The 17,500-nt window shown below is 40.6% G+C and overlaps 1 protein-coding gene across 2 annotated transcripts; it reads right to left on the reverse strand.

Annotated features, from left to right (window-relative positions):
* Positions 1 to 486: 486 nt before the first annotated feature.
* On the reverse strand, positions 487 to 11,390 carry TLR8 (toll like receptor 8). 2 transcript variants are annotated; one of them, XM_084790988.1, is made up of 2 exons: positions 11,232 to 11,390; positions 487 to 4,994 (listed from the first exon to the last, which is right to left on the reverse strand). In XM_084790988.1, the coding sequence occupies exon 2, from the start codon at positions 4,986 to 4,988 to the stop codon at positions 1,911 to 1,913; it is 3,078 nt and encodes a 1,025-aa protein (XP_084647114.1). In that variant the 5' UTR covers positions 4,989 to 4,994; positions 11,232 to 11,390; the 3' UTR covers positions 487 to 1,910. The 2 variants fall into 2 exon arrangements, with proteins under 2 accessions (XP_084647114.1, XP_084647115.1); XM_084790989.1 differs by lacking the exon at positions 11,232 to 11,390 and adding an exon at positions 10,710 to 10,749.
* Positions 11,391 to 17,500: the final 6,110 nt, after the last annotated feature.

The raw sequence follows: 17,500 nt of genomic DNA on the forward strand, positions 1-17,500 counted from the left end.
TGATATAAAACCCTTAAAAGTAAATACTGGCCAGATGTGGTAGCGCACCCCTTTAATCCCAGTACTTGGGAGGCAGAAGCAAGTGGATCACTGTAAGTTCGAGGCCAGCCTGGTCTACAAAGTGAGTCTAGGACAGCCAAGGCTACACAGAGAAACCTTGTCTCTAAAAACAAAAACAAAAATAAATACTGAGGAGATGGGTGTCCTGGTGCATGCCTTTCATCCTAGCACTCTGGGAGGCAAAGGCAGGAAGATCACTATGAAGTTGAGGCCAGCCTGGTCTACAATAGTGATTCCAGGACAGCCAAGGCTACACAGAGAAATCCTATCTCAAAAAAGCAAAAAAATGAGTAAACAAACAAACAAAAAGTAAATATTGTAGGCAGCATTTGTAAAGGTCGGGCTGGGCACATAAGAGGATTTGGAGGGAGGAAAGAGAAGGAGGAAGGAGTGTAATCACATTGTAATCTCAAATTTTAAGTTTTAAAGATTTATTTACTATTTATTAGGTATACAGTGTTTTGCCTGAATGTAAGCCTGCATGCCAGAAGAGGGGACCTGATCTCATTATAAATGGTTGTTAGCTATCCTGTGGTTGCTGGGTATTGAACTCAGGACCTTTGGAAGAGCAGGCGGTGCTCTTAACTGCTAAGCCATCTCTCCAGCCCCCTCAAAATTTATTTTCAGAAGTCATTGTAAAAGAAAGATGAATGCAATCACAATGTATATACCCTATAGCCATGGATATATCATTAATTTCACCAGCATCTTAATGTCAAGTTAATTACTTACAGTGGCAAATGTTTTTAGGGATTGAAAAGTAGATATAATAAATAGACTGCCTGCTAAGATTGCCCATGTGATCTGACATTCCCCAGTATTGATGATCTGTGACCAAGATGGCAAGCGGTCCCTGAATTTTAGTTCAAGGAAATGGTTAATGACTGACTCAGATAAGCACTTATCTTAGTCAAACTGTTTTCTCTTAGCTGAGGGGCTCCTAGATTTAGTACCCTGGTTTTCAATACCTTTCCCTGGACCTGAGGTACTTGTTGCCTGGAGCTGGTAGGATCCGTGGTTGACTTTTACCAAACAGGACACAGCTGCAGTGGTATCATTTTCTGACTAGCTTCCAAAGGACTAACTCTTGTTATAGATGGCTGGGCGCCCTTTTGCTGACTTTGCTGAAGCAAGTTCACATAGAAGGGAGCTGAGACGCTTAATCTTGAGGACAACTGCCTGGGTGTGAGCTTGGGAGTAGATCCCTGAGCGAGGTCTCTGAGAGAGACCCACACGTTCTGATTTCTCTCAGGCCTACCTTTTCCTATCTCCCTCCCACTGCCGCCAACCTACCCACCTCCTTACAAGACCCTTCCTTATGTTCAGGCCTTTTTGTTTTGTCTTCTGATGCACTGAGCTTACCAGGGCTTTCTCTGTAACCATGGGTTTTGAACTATTCATTAGATCTGGGCTCATCAGAGAGTATACAGCTGAAGATAATGACCACCTCTTTCCCAGAATCCACTAATGGCCAATAGTGCAGAAGGATAGAGTATAGTCTCATGGGAGCTGCCCCATCTATACTTGACTGATAAAAGGCCCAATCTTATGCAGGCTCACTGCAGGCAACCCTAGTAACTGTAAGAGGATGCAATGGCCACCACGCACAAAAGATTGTATTTTCAGTCCTCCTTGTCTTCCAGTTCATACGTTCTTCTGCCCCCTCTTCCTCTTCCACAAAGTTACCAGAGCCATAGAGGGGCTGATATAAGTGTCCTGTTTGGGCTACGTACCCAATTGTCTCTTCTTCTCAGCATCTCAAACAGCCATGAGTCCTTTCATTCAGCACAGTTCATTAGAAAGAGCATCTATGTGAACTTATGACGGCGTGGAGTCATGACTTGCCAGTATTAGTATTGCTTAATGGAATCAATGTACAAATTGTTATACCGTGAATCATTTTCAGTCAAGACCACGTTTTTCAGCCTTTGCCAAAACAAGGTTTCTGCTTTGGGGTTGTCGGGCCACTGGAGGATGGAGCTCTTACAGATCCTCCGCCTCAGCCTCAGGTACTGTGAGTACTGTAACACAGGTTCCAGGAGGATGAAGATAATTACGTCCATGTCCTCATCTATTAGCCTCTGCAAGGCCAAGTAGAAAGCTGTTTTAAAGTTCCAGCTCTTTGCATAGTTTTTGGTTAAGACAAAGATTGTTTTCTTGCTCTGGTTTATGCTCTGCATGAGGTTATCAATGATGGCTAATCCTGGATCCCAATCCCTCTCCTCTAAGCAAAGGAGGACATTTTTATCTTCACTCTCTTCGAGATGGGAGCGTAGCCCATTGATTACCCAGTCAGTAACAGACATATCTTTGGTGTCATAAGAAATGTAAGCATCGTAAAAAGCTCGGGATGTGGACAAAGACCTGTAGCCTCTTAACTTAGCTGAGCACATGTGATAGATGAACCAAACATCCCAGTAAAACAGATGGTGGACCAGGGCAGCCAACATAAGTGTGATGGTAGTAAGGAATGTTAGGGAAAAAAGGACTGCTGCCGTAGCATCGGACACACAAGTCATAAGCTCTAGACTCATGATGCTCTTCCCCTTTTGATTCCCAGGGCTGGAACAAAAAACGTCCACCAACCTAGGGATTGTGATATGCAGATTTTCATCTATCCAGCTGCGAAAATCACTGATGTCACATGTACAGTCAAAATGGTTCCCACTTAGCTCCAGGACAGACAAGTTTGTCTTAGTCTTGGTTTGCAGGGAGGATTTATTGATCATCTTTATCATGTTGAAACTTAGATCCAGGTGCACCAGACTGCTGGCTTCAGAGAGAAAGCCAGAAGGGAGGTGGGAGAACTTATTGTCGCTCAGCAGCAGTGTTTGCAGGGATTGTGTGAACTTCGATAGGCAATTGGTTAGAAAATATAGCTTGTTTCCCCGTAAGTCCAGCAACTGAAGCTGAGGAAAATGCTGAAGTGATGTCCAGTTAAAGAATAATAACTTATTACCATTGATATGTAACTCTTGGAGGCTCTGGGGCAAGTTGAGAAATGCTTCGTTTGGGATTTGTTGAAGGTTATTGTAAGATAAGTCCAGGCGTGTCAGATTCTGGAGGCTTGTAAAAATGCGGCAGTATTTACTCTTTTCCGAATTCCACAAACGGTCAAGGCGGTTTCTGCTGAAAACCAATTCTTTCAGGGACATGCTTTTCAGCTCATTCTCCTCTGTGAGAGTGTAAATGCCATTGTAACTCAGGTTTAACACCCTGAGGCTTAGTAAGTTCTGGATAAATCCTAGACGGTGTGTTATCCCTGCTATACTGAAATAGTGTGCATTGTGGCTCAGGTCCAGCACTTCCAGGTTGTGAAGGTCACTGAAAGCCTTATCATCATCAAAGTCTAGTCTGTTGTTGGTTAAGTCCAAATATTTAATGTGGGGCATGGCTAAAAATTCAGTGCCGTTCAATACTTGACTGTTGGCATTGAAGGAGAGATTTAAGCAAGCAATGTCCTGAAAACCTTCAAATTGATTTTTCCCAATAAAGAAAATACTGTTCAAACTTAAATCTAAGGCTTTGCCATAAGCAGTACACTGTGGCTTTATTAAAGGTTTGGTGCTATGATAAAAATTCGAGTGTGGTTCAAACTCGGGGACTGTTGACCGAGGTTTAAGGATATGATATGGCAAAGAGGAATCATTTATTATGGGTGAGACACGGTTTTCTGACAAGTAAATGACTTTCAGTTTGGGAAAATCTTGGAAAACTTTGAAATCAATTTTCTCAATAAAGTTAATGCTCAAGTCGATGGTTGTTAAGTTGGTAAGATTCTGGAGGTGCTTGAAATGTTCCCTTTTAAGTTCTCGGAACACATAGCCTTTTAAGTGCAATTTCTTGAGAGAATGAAGCATAGAGAAGTTTGGGGAAATAGTAATAAACTGTAAATATTCTTTATATTTAAAGTTGAAAGATAGATCAAGGATTTGTAAACTGGGTAGTTTTGTTAAAAATTCTCCCGAGGCAATTTCTTGCACTAAATAGTTGAATTCAAGGTAGAGTTCTTTCAGATTTGTTAGATTGTTGAACCAGGCGGGAGAAATACACCTGAGGGAAGTGCTGGAGAGGTTTAGATAGCGAAGTTGGCTGAGACTTTGAAAAGCAAGAGGATGTATGTGTATGGGTGAGTTATTCTCACAAGGTGTGCAAGGAAATGGGGCATTGAAACACCTCGGACAGTTTCCACTCAAATCTAGTAATGTTAAATGTTCCAGTCCCTTGAAGTCTTCTTGAGTGATATTCTGGATCTTGGCATTACTCAGAAAAAGTTTTCTCAGGGAGCTTGGTAGTTTGGGAGGCACATGGACAAGGTTGTTGAAAGACAATGAGAGTACTTTCAAGTGTGTAAGATTTGTAAATGCCCCATTTTCCACAGTAAAGTTGTGATTGCAATGAAAAAAGCAGTTCCAGGCCAAATAGAGTCTTTCCAAGTTCCTAAGACCCCAAGTGTTGTTTCTAGTTACCAGCCTTATCTTGTTTAGAATTAGGCTAAGTTCTTTCAAAGATGCAGGCAAGCCTGTAGGCATAGTGCCTAACTGGTTGTCCTCAAGCAGTAATACCGTTAGATTTTCTAGGTTAAGAAATGCTCCGTCTGTAATATTCATACCATTTTTATTTTCTTTCGGGTGCTGTTGATTGGCATTGTGGTTCAGATTTATTTTACTGATGTTTTGCAGTTCTTGAAAAGACTCATTTGTTATGTGTGTAATGTAATTGTCAGACAAGTCTACTTCTGTTACATATTTGCCTATAGTTTGGGGAACTTCTTGTAGCCGACGATGATTGCATCTTGCAATCACAAGGGCATTTTGCCTTTTTTCATCACAGGGATAGCTTCTGGAATAGTTTGCTTTGAGGACGACTGAGCCTGTTCCCGAGGTGAGCAGGCAAAAGCAGGTCAGAATCCATGACGGTAGGGACATGGTTTCCTAAGGAAAAACAAAAGAGGAAGTACTGTATTAGAGTGGCAATATTTGATGGGTGTTTCTTGGAAAAATTAGCAGTGTTTCACCATACTTGTGTGAGTTTTGATATAAGTATGACGGGTGAGATGCTACTAACAATTTAATACATTGCATCAAATGCATTTGGAATATTGATATATTTTTAGCTCTCAGTGAGCTAAACATGTTAAAGATGTAACTCGGAGATATGACGACAGGAAGCTGTTGAAGAGGCATTAATCAAGATTCCTCCCACAACCACCACACTGAGTCAGAATGAGGCACGGTTGTGGGTAATAGAAAGTATATAGTATAGCATGTTTTTTAAGCAACAAATTATTTGGTTATAAAATTTTTTTATAAGTTTGGTTTGGTATTTATTTATTTATTTAATTAGTTAGTTAGTTAGTTTTTTGTTTTTTTGAGACAGGGTTTCTCTGTGTAGCCTTGACTATCCTGGACTCACTTTGTAGACCAGGCTAGCCTCAAACTCACAGCGATCCGCCTGCCTCTGCCTCCTGAGTGCTGGGATTAAAGACGTGTGTCACCACCATCCGGCTTCTCTATTTATTTTTTTGAGACAAGATTTCTCTGTGTAGCCTTGGCTGTCCTGGATTCCCTTTGTAGTCCCAGGCTGACCTTAAACTCACAGCGATCTGCCTGCCTCCCCAAGTGCTGAGATGACAGGTGTGTGCCACCACCCCCAGCTGCATCACACTATTTGTATAACCATTCTCTTGCAGGTGTAGTGTGCATGTATGTGTGTGGGTGCATGCATGTGGAAGCCAGATATTGACACAAATTCTCTTCCTCAATCACTCCCTACTTTATTTACTGAGGTAGGGAATCTCATGAAACACACAGTTTGCCAATTTGGGTCATCTAGATAGCCAGCTTGCTCCAGAGATCCAGTGTGTTTGTCTCCTAAGAGCTGGAATTAGAAGCAGGCCAGCACATTTTCTCAGCTTATATGGAGGTGCTGGGGGTAGCAGTGGAGGGGTGGCTCTCAACTTGGGTCCTCACACTACACAGCAAGTACTGTGTCCACTACGTTGTTCCTCCAGCCCTTCTTGGTATAACTCGATAAAACTTTGGCCGGCTCCCAAGAAGAACTCAACTTTTGCATCTATTATAGTATCACCCAAGACACTTAAGTCAAGGTCACCCATCACCTGCTTTCCAAAGTTCTCACAGTTATTTCCTCGGCTTTTTCTGTTTCTCTGTGATAATGGCACATATCAGATTCTTTTAGTTCCTTACATTGTTTTTTGTTTGGTTGGATTTGGTTTTAGTTTTTCGAGACAGGGTTTCTCTATGTTCCTTACATTGCTAAAATGTGAAACATGACACACAAAAAAGTGTCAGGCACTGTGTTAAGTGCTACATCAGCATTTCCTTAAGGCTCATAAAAAACACAATTATTTGTTCACACACATTTTCCAGATGAACAAGAGTTAAGAGTTAAGTAACTTTCAGAATGTTATAGTTTTATGTTTGGACTTAAGCCAATTTGACTTCTAAATTTTTTTTCAGCCAATGACTGTCATACTCTGTTTCTTTTGAAATGTATGGGACAAAATGGTGCATCAAATGTAGTGATCAGGCAAAAAAAAAACCCCAAAAAACAAAAAAACAAAACTGTGGACTACTGACCATGCAAGCATTGTGATTAATGGCTATTGAAATTTCTCTAAGGAAGGCATGGCTGATTCTTAAAAATCTTTCTGGAACTCTAGAGTGTTGAATGCTCTCCTAGAGTAGAAATCAAACTGAGTTTTCATCTCTAAGCAAGCAAATGCATCTTGAAAACCCTAAAGTTGGAGTCTACTTAATATGCAGCAATGGAAAACTAATACAACTTGAAAATGTGTTCACAAAATGACTTCAGCTAGGGCTGTAGATCAGGTGGTAGAGTGCTGTTCCAGCATTCTTGTGGCCCTGTGTTCAGACCTAGCCCTGATTAAGCTGGGGTGGTGATGCATAAGCCTGTCATCCTGGTACTCTATAGGTAGAAACAGGATGATCAGGTGTTCAAATTCATCTCCTTGCCAGCTCCTGACAAATCTGGGCTACATAAGTCCCTATATCAAAACAGCATCATAGCCAGGCATGGTGTCACACACCTTTAATCCCAGCACTTGGGAGGTAGAGACAGGTGGATCACTCTGAGTTTGAGGCCAGCCTGGTCTACAAAGCAAGTCCAGTACAGCTAAGGCTACACAGAGAAACCCTGTCTTGAAAAACCAAATGACAACAACAACAACAACAACAACAACAACAACAACAAAAGAATGCCTCACCAAAAAAAACCAAAAACAAACAAACAAACAAACAAAAAAAAACCAAAAAACCCAGCATCATAAGATAAGGCTTGAAAACATGTAACAGTGTAGACTTTCAGGAATGTAATCAACTTGTGGCCTAACATAGGAAATATTATTTTTATCAAGGTCCCTATGAAGATCTAAATCTACATGTATTCCAATCTGAACTTTGAATTTAGTGAGGTCTGAGGTAATTTTATGTAATTTCCTTCATATGTCAACCAGTGAATGGTCTGGGGACTCCTTTTGATGGGTAGATAGACATGAGTTACATGAAGTAATATTAAAAAATTTAATCTGTGATTTTTAAAAATTACTTGATGCGGCCGGGCGGTGGTGGTGCATGCCTTTAATCCCAGCACTCTGGAGGCAGAGGCAGGCGGATCGCTGTGAGTTCGAGGCCAGCCTGGTCTACAAAGGGAGTCCAGGACAGCCAAGGCTACACAGGGAAACTCTGTCTCGAAAAAACAAAAAAAAAAAATTACTTGATGCTAAAAGCACCCCAAAAAGGGAATTTGACTTATTTGTAGGGTCTAGGAAAGGCTTCCACACTTGAATTCTGGAAAAATTTTCCTAACTATTTTTCCTAGTAAATTTATGATTTTATTTTCTCATATTAAAATATTTTACCCCACTAGAACTCTTGGACATAAAGTGTGTGAAGTAAAGATAAATTATTCTTTTCTTAGTAGAGACACAGTTGTCTGAATATCCTTTGCAGAACCATCCGACCCCTGCTTTGATATGCTCATTGCTCCATGTACAACTTTCTTGCATATTTGGATCCATTTCTAGACTCTTTGATATGTTTCATCTTTCTGCTTATATTTAATATATTCTTATGTAGAATCCTTTTATGAACACAACCTAATAGAAAATGGACCAAAATATAGTCACAGCAAAAAATGCAATGTGATTAGATGTTTATGTATGTGCATGTTCTGCTTCCATGTATGCCTGCGCCTGGTACCCAGAAGAGTCTCAGGGTGTCCTGGAGCTTGAGCTACTGATGGTTGTGAGCCAGCATGTCGGTACTAAGAGATGAACTAAGGTGCTCTGTAAGAGTACTCTCAAGCACCGAGCCATCTCTTCTGCCCCTGTGAATACTTCCTAACCACAGAAAAAGATACTCCAGTCTCATTCAAGAAATTACCCAGATTCCAGTTTTAAAATGAATCCATTGTGCAGCTGGGCATGTTGTGAAACAGTATCATATTTTGCTGTCAGAAATAGAAGTTAATGCGACTTCTAGGATGGACAATAGGTTGCAACATCTTTCAAAACTAGAAATGTGTACTTGGAGTCAAGCATTTCCAATTCTAGAAGTAGATCCCAAACACGGGCCAATATCTATGTAGAAAGATATTCTAAGCAAAGCTTTTAGCAGTAGCAGAAGATTGGAAATAATCTGAATGTCTATGGATAGAGGTCTGCTTGTAATCCTATGACAGAATCCTGTGTAGAAATGGAATGGAAAAATAAAATAATTTTTCTATTTATTCATTCAACAAATACTTATTGGACATGTATTTCATCTCAGGAACTGTTTCAAACCCAACAGTGGAGGAAAAACAAAACCTGCTTATCTGTTGTGTATACTAAAAATTAGAAAGTTAGCTAAAACATTAGATTGGAAGATAGCAAAGATGAGACAGTGGAGGTTTACCTACAAGTGCTTCCATTGGACTTACATGACATTTTTGCTATAATTTGACTGATGTCATAGGCTTTGGGAGAAAGAGCTCATAGAGGTACGGTGTGTCCTTCTAATAAGACCAAGACTACATGCTAGCAACATGACTTTCCCAGTTGATGTAGACCTTGATCATCTCACTGAGGGAGTGTTGGTCAGGTTCTGATTTTTTTTCAGGACAAGGTTTCTCTGTGTAGTTTTGGCTGTTCTATACTTACTTCACGGACCAGGCTGGCCTCAAACTCACAGCGATCAGCCTACCTCTGCCTCCCAGGTGCTGGAATTAAAGGTCCTATTACAACTTTCAACTACAAAAACCCAAGCATTATTCTGATTTTTGTTTTGTTTTGTCTTTGAGTAAAAAACCAAGCAAATGTTTATTTCATCCTCATAAAAATCAGCAAGGTGTGTGGTATCATAAGCCTGTTTCCCAGATTTGGACCCTGATGCTTTGAGAGGTTAATTTACCCAAAGTCACTTCCATAGTAGGCAGCCAAACTGAAACAGAACATAGATCTGCTCAAATGGTTCATGAGTTAGGGCTGGAATTTAAGGAACAAATTGACAGTGATCTGGTTACAGGGATAAGCAAAAGCATCACAGCCAGGAGCTGGAGAGATGGCTCAGTAGTTAAGAGTGCTTGTTGCTTTTGCATAGAACCTGAGTTTGAAAGCACCAAGAATCACTTCCTGTGCTGTGACATTCTCTGAGTCCGAACTTCCCATGAGCCTGCCTTTTCTTCCGTCAATTCTCCTGTTTTTAGGATTATCACATGGAGGGATAGGAAGCAGTGACGGAAGGAGAACGAAATGATAATCAACATAAGTGTATCATAAGAAAGTAGTATATAGAACAGTAAGAGAATCAAATTAAATATGTAAGGCCTACCTACCTTATTCCCTTTTTTGACAGGTGGAAGTCAAGCTCCTGTTTACAAGCTTACTTTGATGCTCTTACTGTTCTATATTCTCCTTTCTTTCGATGTAGCTATATTGACCATTATAGCAATTAGTCAAGTAAAAGCTGGACAACTTCTATTGCAATGTCATCTGTGCTGTTGATCTACTTGGACCAATCCCATATAGGCCACTGCAGTCATTTGGAAGCGTCATAAAATTTTAGTGCAAAATGAATTGATATTCAAAGTCCATAATGGGCCTTAAGTGAGCATCAACATTAACTTCCAATAAGTTAAGTAGACATTAAATTATTGTCAAAAGCACACCAAGGACTTTAATAAGCACTAAATGGCTAGGGAAAAACACATAGTCAATTTTGAATAAGATTCTTTTCAAGTCACACTTTCCAAATGCTCTTTAAACTTCCCTGAATTTTCTATAAAACACATCTTTCAGAATGACTTACAGTTTCTTTGCTTTTCAAACTGATACCTTTCGACAATGATAAAGACAGACCACTTGGTGTATCTAGACAATGTAAGGCAATAGCTTCAGATGTAGTGAGATGTGTGTTTTAAAATTCCAGTCAAGAAGAGTAACTGTTGCTACTGAAATTCAAGCTTTTAGTAGTAAAATTTAACCATCACTAGGCTGTAGGGACTAATCTATGTCTGTAAAGCAATGTGACCCCTTTGGGAGTGGAATAATCCTTTTACAGGGGTCACCTATGACAGTAGGAAAACATAGACATTTACTTTACAATTTATAATAGTAGCAAACTTACAGTTATGAAGTAGCAACAAAAGTAGTTTTATGGTTCAGGGTCACCACAACATGAGGAACTGTATTAAAGGGTCACATTGTTAGGAAGGTTGAGAAGCATTGGTGTAAAGGAAGGGGACTATGTTCTATAGACAAAGAAAAGGTAAAAATGTTAGTTTCCTTCTTCACCTCTAAACCTGTGGTTCTACAAGAAGAGATGTCCTCTAGCAGGACCAGAAAGCAACAGACCAGCTCAAATTCTATCTTGGAAGGGTCTTGCTTTCTTGTTCAAAATGATAAGATTATCAACACATTCAGCTTTCGATGTTTATTCTCCAATTAGTTTATCTTAACATCCACACAAAGCTCATCCCGCAGGCAATCCTCCCAGCATACAACGCGTGCTGCTAGATTCCTTTGGCTTCTGCGACTGCTTGCTCAGTAAATACTTTCTTTGTTCATATCAGCAGCCACCCAGCCAGATCTCTAAATGGGAAATGACATTTTGCTGGAGATCTTTGAGACAAGTTCAAGCACAGCTTACCTTTTTTTTTTTCCTCGCTGAGTTTCTCTTTCAGTAGCTTGCTGTAGCAGTACAGTGTGGTCCCCTGTGTGCAGTAGGTGTGCAGAGAACAGACATTGGCAGATTTCTGGAATTTGGTTGGTTTAACATCAGCAGAACCTAGCATGGGGTTTGCAGAAGTTTATATGGGAAGACAGGAACTTATGATTTCTTAATCATTGCCAACTCACTTACTGGCTGTGCTTCAAAATTTCGAAACTGAAATCAGAGGAAAAGTCACTTATAATTTTTTTGTATAACTTGTAAAGCATATTTTTGTGAGTTGGTATGTATTTATGTCTGTGCACATCTGTAGGGTTTTTGGTGAGCAAGATTGAGGGAAACAGGTGATAAAATGGGGAGAAAATATTTCAATGAAAAAATATAGTGTGTTTCTTAAAAACAAACACCTTTAACATAAATTTGTATCAAATTTGGGGTTTCTGAAACTTATCCTTAGGTATTTAAGTCATAAATGGGTTCTACTTTGTTACACATATTTTCAAGGCTGTCACTGGAACATGGCTGGGGTCCTTCTACCTTATGCAGCATTGTGGCATGCAATATGCCTTCAATAATTGTTTATTCAAAAATAAAATAAATGTTCATTGAGTGAGTAGATGATGAGTATTCTAAAGGCTGGGGATTTTTCCTTCTCTGATTTGGTTGGATAAAATTAGACTTGAAGCTTCCAGAGCCAGGGCATCATCAAATTACCTCTAGAAAGGTGTCCATAGTCAAGAACCTTGGAGCAGAATCTAGCCCTGGAAAAAAAAACCCAAGATTTTACTCAGAAACATGTGGCAATTTGGCATAATGAATAAAGAGCACTAGCTTCAATCTCTGATTTTGAAAACACCACCCTCAAAAAAGGATTTCCTCATCATCACATAGATAGTACAAAACTGCCCTCAGCTGTTATTCTGTTTTGAAATAACTGTGGGAAATTGTTTTTCTCTTACTATGTAAGGATGTACATGATATCAGAAATTGGCCTCCTGTCCTACAAAGCCAACTTTGTATGGAAGGAGCTTTCTGGGCTCTGGAGAAAAGAGTAGGTCAGAGTGAGATGCTTTTCCTAGAGTGCCCTCTCTCACCAAATAAGAGGGAACCACATTGGAGTGCCCTTCATAGGCATGTGGACAACAGAAGGCCTGGTTATGAAGGAATGTCTTGCAGAAGTCCCGGAATGGCTTGAGTGACCATTCCTAGATTGACTTCAGAGGTCCAGTCCCTGAGAAATTCAAGATCAGGCTATGGCTACAGAGAGCTTTCTAGGACCCAGGACATCAAGGAACATAGACAGCTCAGGCATTTGTGACATAACCAGAAATCTTTTTTTTCTAAGAGAGGAAAGATTTATTTTAGCTTACATCTTAAAGATCAATCCAGTCCATCACCATAGAGAAGGCATGGTCTCAGGAAGGAAACCTCGTAAATCAAAGGCTTCATTTGAACGCTTCTCACTTTCTTAGTTTCTCTTCAAATGCTGTTCTAAAGAAAGTTCTAGCCTAGTATGATGATGCAAATGTAATCCAAGCACTTGGAAGGTAGAGGAAGCGTTGCCACATGTTTGAGGACAGTCTAGTCCCCATAGTGAGCTCTAGGTCAGCAAAGGCTTCATACTGAGATCTGATTTCAGAAAACCCAATACTCTAAACAACAATAACAACATCAACAGAGTACTAGTTGGATGACTGAGCAGAGCATCTTGGACTTGATAGAAGAATCTGACTCTTGTGGTCTGGATTCAAAAGTGCAAAATACCAACCAGTTATAGAACAGTTAATTGGAATCTTACAAAATATGATTATATGTGGGCGCACATGTACACAGGCTTTATCTGCTAGGAACATGCCTAAAATCATCTGTTATTGTTCCCAACCAAAGATGAAAATGAAAAAAGAATTGAATGGAAGGCAGTTATGAGGAATCTGTACATAACTTCCGTCCAACGTATAGTGGTCAGCTTATCATGCCCTCTGGCCAAGCCTAAGAGTTAGCTTTTGCAACTGCTGGGATTACCCCACCCTGCCCAGGCCTGCCCTGCCCTGCAAGGCATAAAGCTATTGGATACCTCCTAACCCCATCCTTCCCTTTTCTCTACTAAGCCATTTACCCTCTACTCATTCCCAGCCTAAATCATTGATTTCAATTAGTACTCTCATTCCTCCCTTCAACCCAAATCTGAAAGTGTTCATCTATACAACACAGGACTCTGTATAAAGAAGTTAGCTAAAGGCACTCTTCTATGTGAACTGATAAAGTTCCAAATAAGGGAACAGAGCTAGTTAAGAGGAAGGAGGGCTAAATGACAGCCTCAGTTGACCATACGATTGCACAAGTAGGCTTGCAGAGGACAATCTTTGCAACTGTGTACCATAGTGCATTTGACTGTGATGAAGGGGCCTATCTCCTTCCAGTGGTTAGTAATAACTTTACAGACACAAGGGAAGGCAAGATTCCCCAAAGTCCCCTACAAACCCTTTTTTGAGTTCCTCTAGAGATAAAGAATAATTATATGAAAACTATGGTCTTCCTTCAAGTTCTATTCTTTTCTCTATTTCTTTAAGCCAAACTCTTCCAAATAATGACCTGTGACCCCACAAGTAACCACAGCAGTTAAGAGCTCAAAATGGTCCTCAAAGGTTACAGGCAAGGGAAGTGAAACCAAAGGGTGCAAAAATAACTTTTACTCTCCTGACTCAACTGTTGTTTAGGGGGACTTACTGCCTTCTTCTGCTAATCTAGGCGTAGTCCTGGAAGCTTCTAGCCTCCATACAATCTAATGTAGGCCTAGAAAATTTTCAGCCTATGAGACCCATGAGACTTACTGCTGAATGAGCTCACCCTTTCTTGTTCTTTCTGAGCTCTGGGCTGGCTGGTTCAACTCAGCTGTTCTGGCTCAAATTCTTCTCTCAGCTGACTTATTTAATCTGGCTTCTCTCTAGGCCCGTAATTGCTCTACTTGGCCTCAAACTAACGCAGAAATATGCTCTAATCTTCTGGCTTCTTCTCATTTTCTGGCATGTTTCATCTTCACCTGAGTTTTCTCTCTGCAACACACCTCTCTATTACGATCATGGCAAAACTGACTTCTGTCTGTAAAACTACCTCTTAAGTAGTTTCCCTTTCCTCTCTCTTCCTGTGAGAGTTGGGCATATCCTATTCTGTCAAATCTTCTCTGACACTCAATTAGACGTCACTTTCAAACATGGGTGCTTCTTTCTACAAACTAACTTTGCCTTCACTGTTTGGGACTAAAGGCATGTACCACCATACCTGGACCTCGGCTTTTCTTTACCTGATACTTGTTCTATACCAGGCTGGCCTTGAACTCAGATCTGTTTCACTCTCTCTCCTGGATTAAATGTGTGTTTGTATTCCAGCTGGATCACATAGACATAGAAGGTCTTTGGATGTCATCTCTTGCCAGAACAACCATGTTCTCACTTAACAGGGAAAGATTCTGGTTGGCTATTTCAAAGGAGAGTGGACCAATGATTGGATGTTCAGGATCAGAGGGAACTTACAAGTTCTGGTTAAGTTGTGAGGCTCAGAACAAGAGGAAACGGCTACTTCACAGTCCATCGGAGTCTGAGAAATGGTAGTATCTGGAATTTTCCTCACTACTGCAGACTGGAAGCAGAGAAGACCCAAAATTGCTACTCTGTTTGCTCTATGCCACAGAATATCATGGAGGTGGGGAGGACAGTCTTCAGAGAAAGAAAAAAAAGTTTGCTGAAAGATTGAATTCCAGATCCAGTCAGGCCAGGGGACCTGTGATGGCAGCAAGGAATGAGGACCACAGTGGAAAGGCTGGTTGACAGAGCAAGATCATTATATGGATTGTTGTTGAGTTGTTGAGTCCGAGGTTACATGGAAATGCCTTATAGCTTATTACATTTTTAACCTCCAGTCTTCATTATCAATGAGTAAAGGGAGATAATATTTTTCTAGAGTTGAGAGGCAACAACTGTAGGTGGAGCCCAAAGGGCTCTTGGTGGTCACATGTCAGTGCCAGGGCTCAGCAATAGGAGACCCTGTGACCTTGAAGTTCTGAGGGGCTTTTTACCAGCCTTTGATCCTATCAGTTTGGTCCTCTGGGACTCTGCTCATGTTAGGTGCTTGTAGGCCATGCCTCCACTTCCTCTCACTGTCTCTCTTGGGGAAGAAATTTCTCTTGGTTATATTGCCCTGACTCCTCACAATTAGTTTCTGTATCGAAGACACAAAATATTTTAAGGGGGAATTTTGAAGGTCTAGATGACACTGGACCACACTTGTCGTGACTTCAAACTTCCCCAGAAACTAAGATGTGTGGCTTTTGCTTTTTACCTTCTCCCTGGCAACTGCATTTGGGGTAGTTAACACGGAAGTTTGATCACAGATGGGAAGTGTTGACTTCAGGGACAGGAAAGCATTCATGAACATGTACATATGAAATTGAGCACTGAGTTAAGGAGTCTTCTCTGGAGAAAAGAAGCCTTTCCTATCATCTGGTTCCTGCCAGCTGTTCTTTGTGGTACTGTCATCATTGCCTAGGCCATTTGAAGTTCTTCTGGGTACATTCATTGATACACGTACCATAACAAACCAGAAAAGAAAAGATGGAGAGAAAAAGGAAACTTGCAGCTTGGCCCAGAAGAAGGTCTGGGCCCTAAGAATGTGTCTTTTCATATCATCTTCTAATGACTAGTCTTGCTAATGTGAATATTGGGAAATGGTTGAGACTTCTAATTGTTTTGCATAGTCTATTTTTAATTTTTAAATGAAATAAAGCCAAAAAATAAACCCAAAAGAAAGAAACAAAGGATGAATGAAAAGAAAAAAGTTGTCCTAACCAGAGTAAGATCCCAATGGCTAGCACTAGAGAAATACAGCCCAAAGTATGAAACAAACACGCATGATTTCATGCAGAGATATCATATATGAATAAGTGATTAAATACATGGGAGAGGAGAGACAGCTTCCACAGTTTAAAGAATTCCACAGAGTTCATGGAGAGTCCCATGCCACCCCACCACCCAAGTGCTTACTTCTTACATAGGCTTCAATTCATTTTCAAAGAGTACATCATGGAAGGAAGAGTGTTATATCAGAGTTGTGAATTCTAAGTCAGCCATGTGACCAACAGTGTGACATGGCCAGCTGGTAGCAGGCACTTCAGATATATGCGGTGTGGTGGTTTGAATGAGAATGACCCTCATAGCCTTATATATTTGATTTTGGTTTTTGTTTTATTTATTTATTTATTTATTTATTTTTGGTTTTTCAAAACAGGGTCTTTCTGTGTAGCCTTGGCTGTCCTAGACTTGTTTTGTAGACCAGGCTGGCCTCAAACTCACATCTATCCGCCTGCCTCTGGCCTCCCAAGTGCTGGGATTAAAGGCGTGCGCCACTACGCCCAGCTAGCCTTATATATTTGAGTACTAGGTCCTTAGTTGGTGAAACTGTCTTAGGAAGGTTTACATGTGGCATTGTTGGAGAAGATGTGTCACTAGGGATGAGTGTTGAGGTTTCAAAAGCCCACTCCAGGCTCAGTATTTTTCTGATTTTTTTTTTTTTTTGCCTCAATATGTAAGTCCTCAGTTCCTGCTCCAGTGCCATGCCTGCCTCCATGCTCCCTGCCATGCTGGTTATAGACTCGTCTTCTGAAACTGTAACCAAGCCCTCAAGTAAGTGCTTTCTTTTCTAAGTTGCCTTAGCCATGGTGACTCTTGCCAGCAATAGAACTAAGACTGTGGCAGGATATTTGATCCCATTGTGAACCCTGAGATTGGGAACTATAAAATCTTGTTTCTAGTTGTGGAGTGGCTTAGCCCTAGCACACATCTTTAACCCAAGAGCTTTATGTTTACTGTAACCAAGTCTTTATGATTTTGTCTCAGCCCTAGCACACACCTGTAATCCAAGAGCTAAATGAAGTTAACCCTAGGTCGAGAGTCGGAGCAAGAAACTAGCTGACAGGGAGTAAACAGAAAGGAGGGACATTGAGTGAAGGATATTTAAGACAGCATGGAAGAGAAGAAGGGGCTTTTGGCTTTTTTGGCTTTTTCCTTCCGGAATGTCAGCTGAGTAAGAAGGTCAACTGGGTGTTTTCTTTGCCTCTCTGAAATACTAGGTTTTCACCCTAGTATCAGGTGCCCAAGTCTTCATTGGTAAAAATTGAACAATTTCCTGGTAAGTGAAGGCTTTCGTGGGACATGCCCCTTGGGCTAATATGCAGATATAAGTGAGTATATACCATT

Source organism: Acomys minous (genome assembly GCF_964271855.1).
Source record: "Acomys minous genome assembly, chromosome: 7".
Lineage (NCBI taxonomy): Eukaryota > Metazoa > Chordata > Mammalia > Rodentia > Muridae > Acomys > Acomys minous.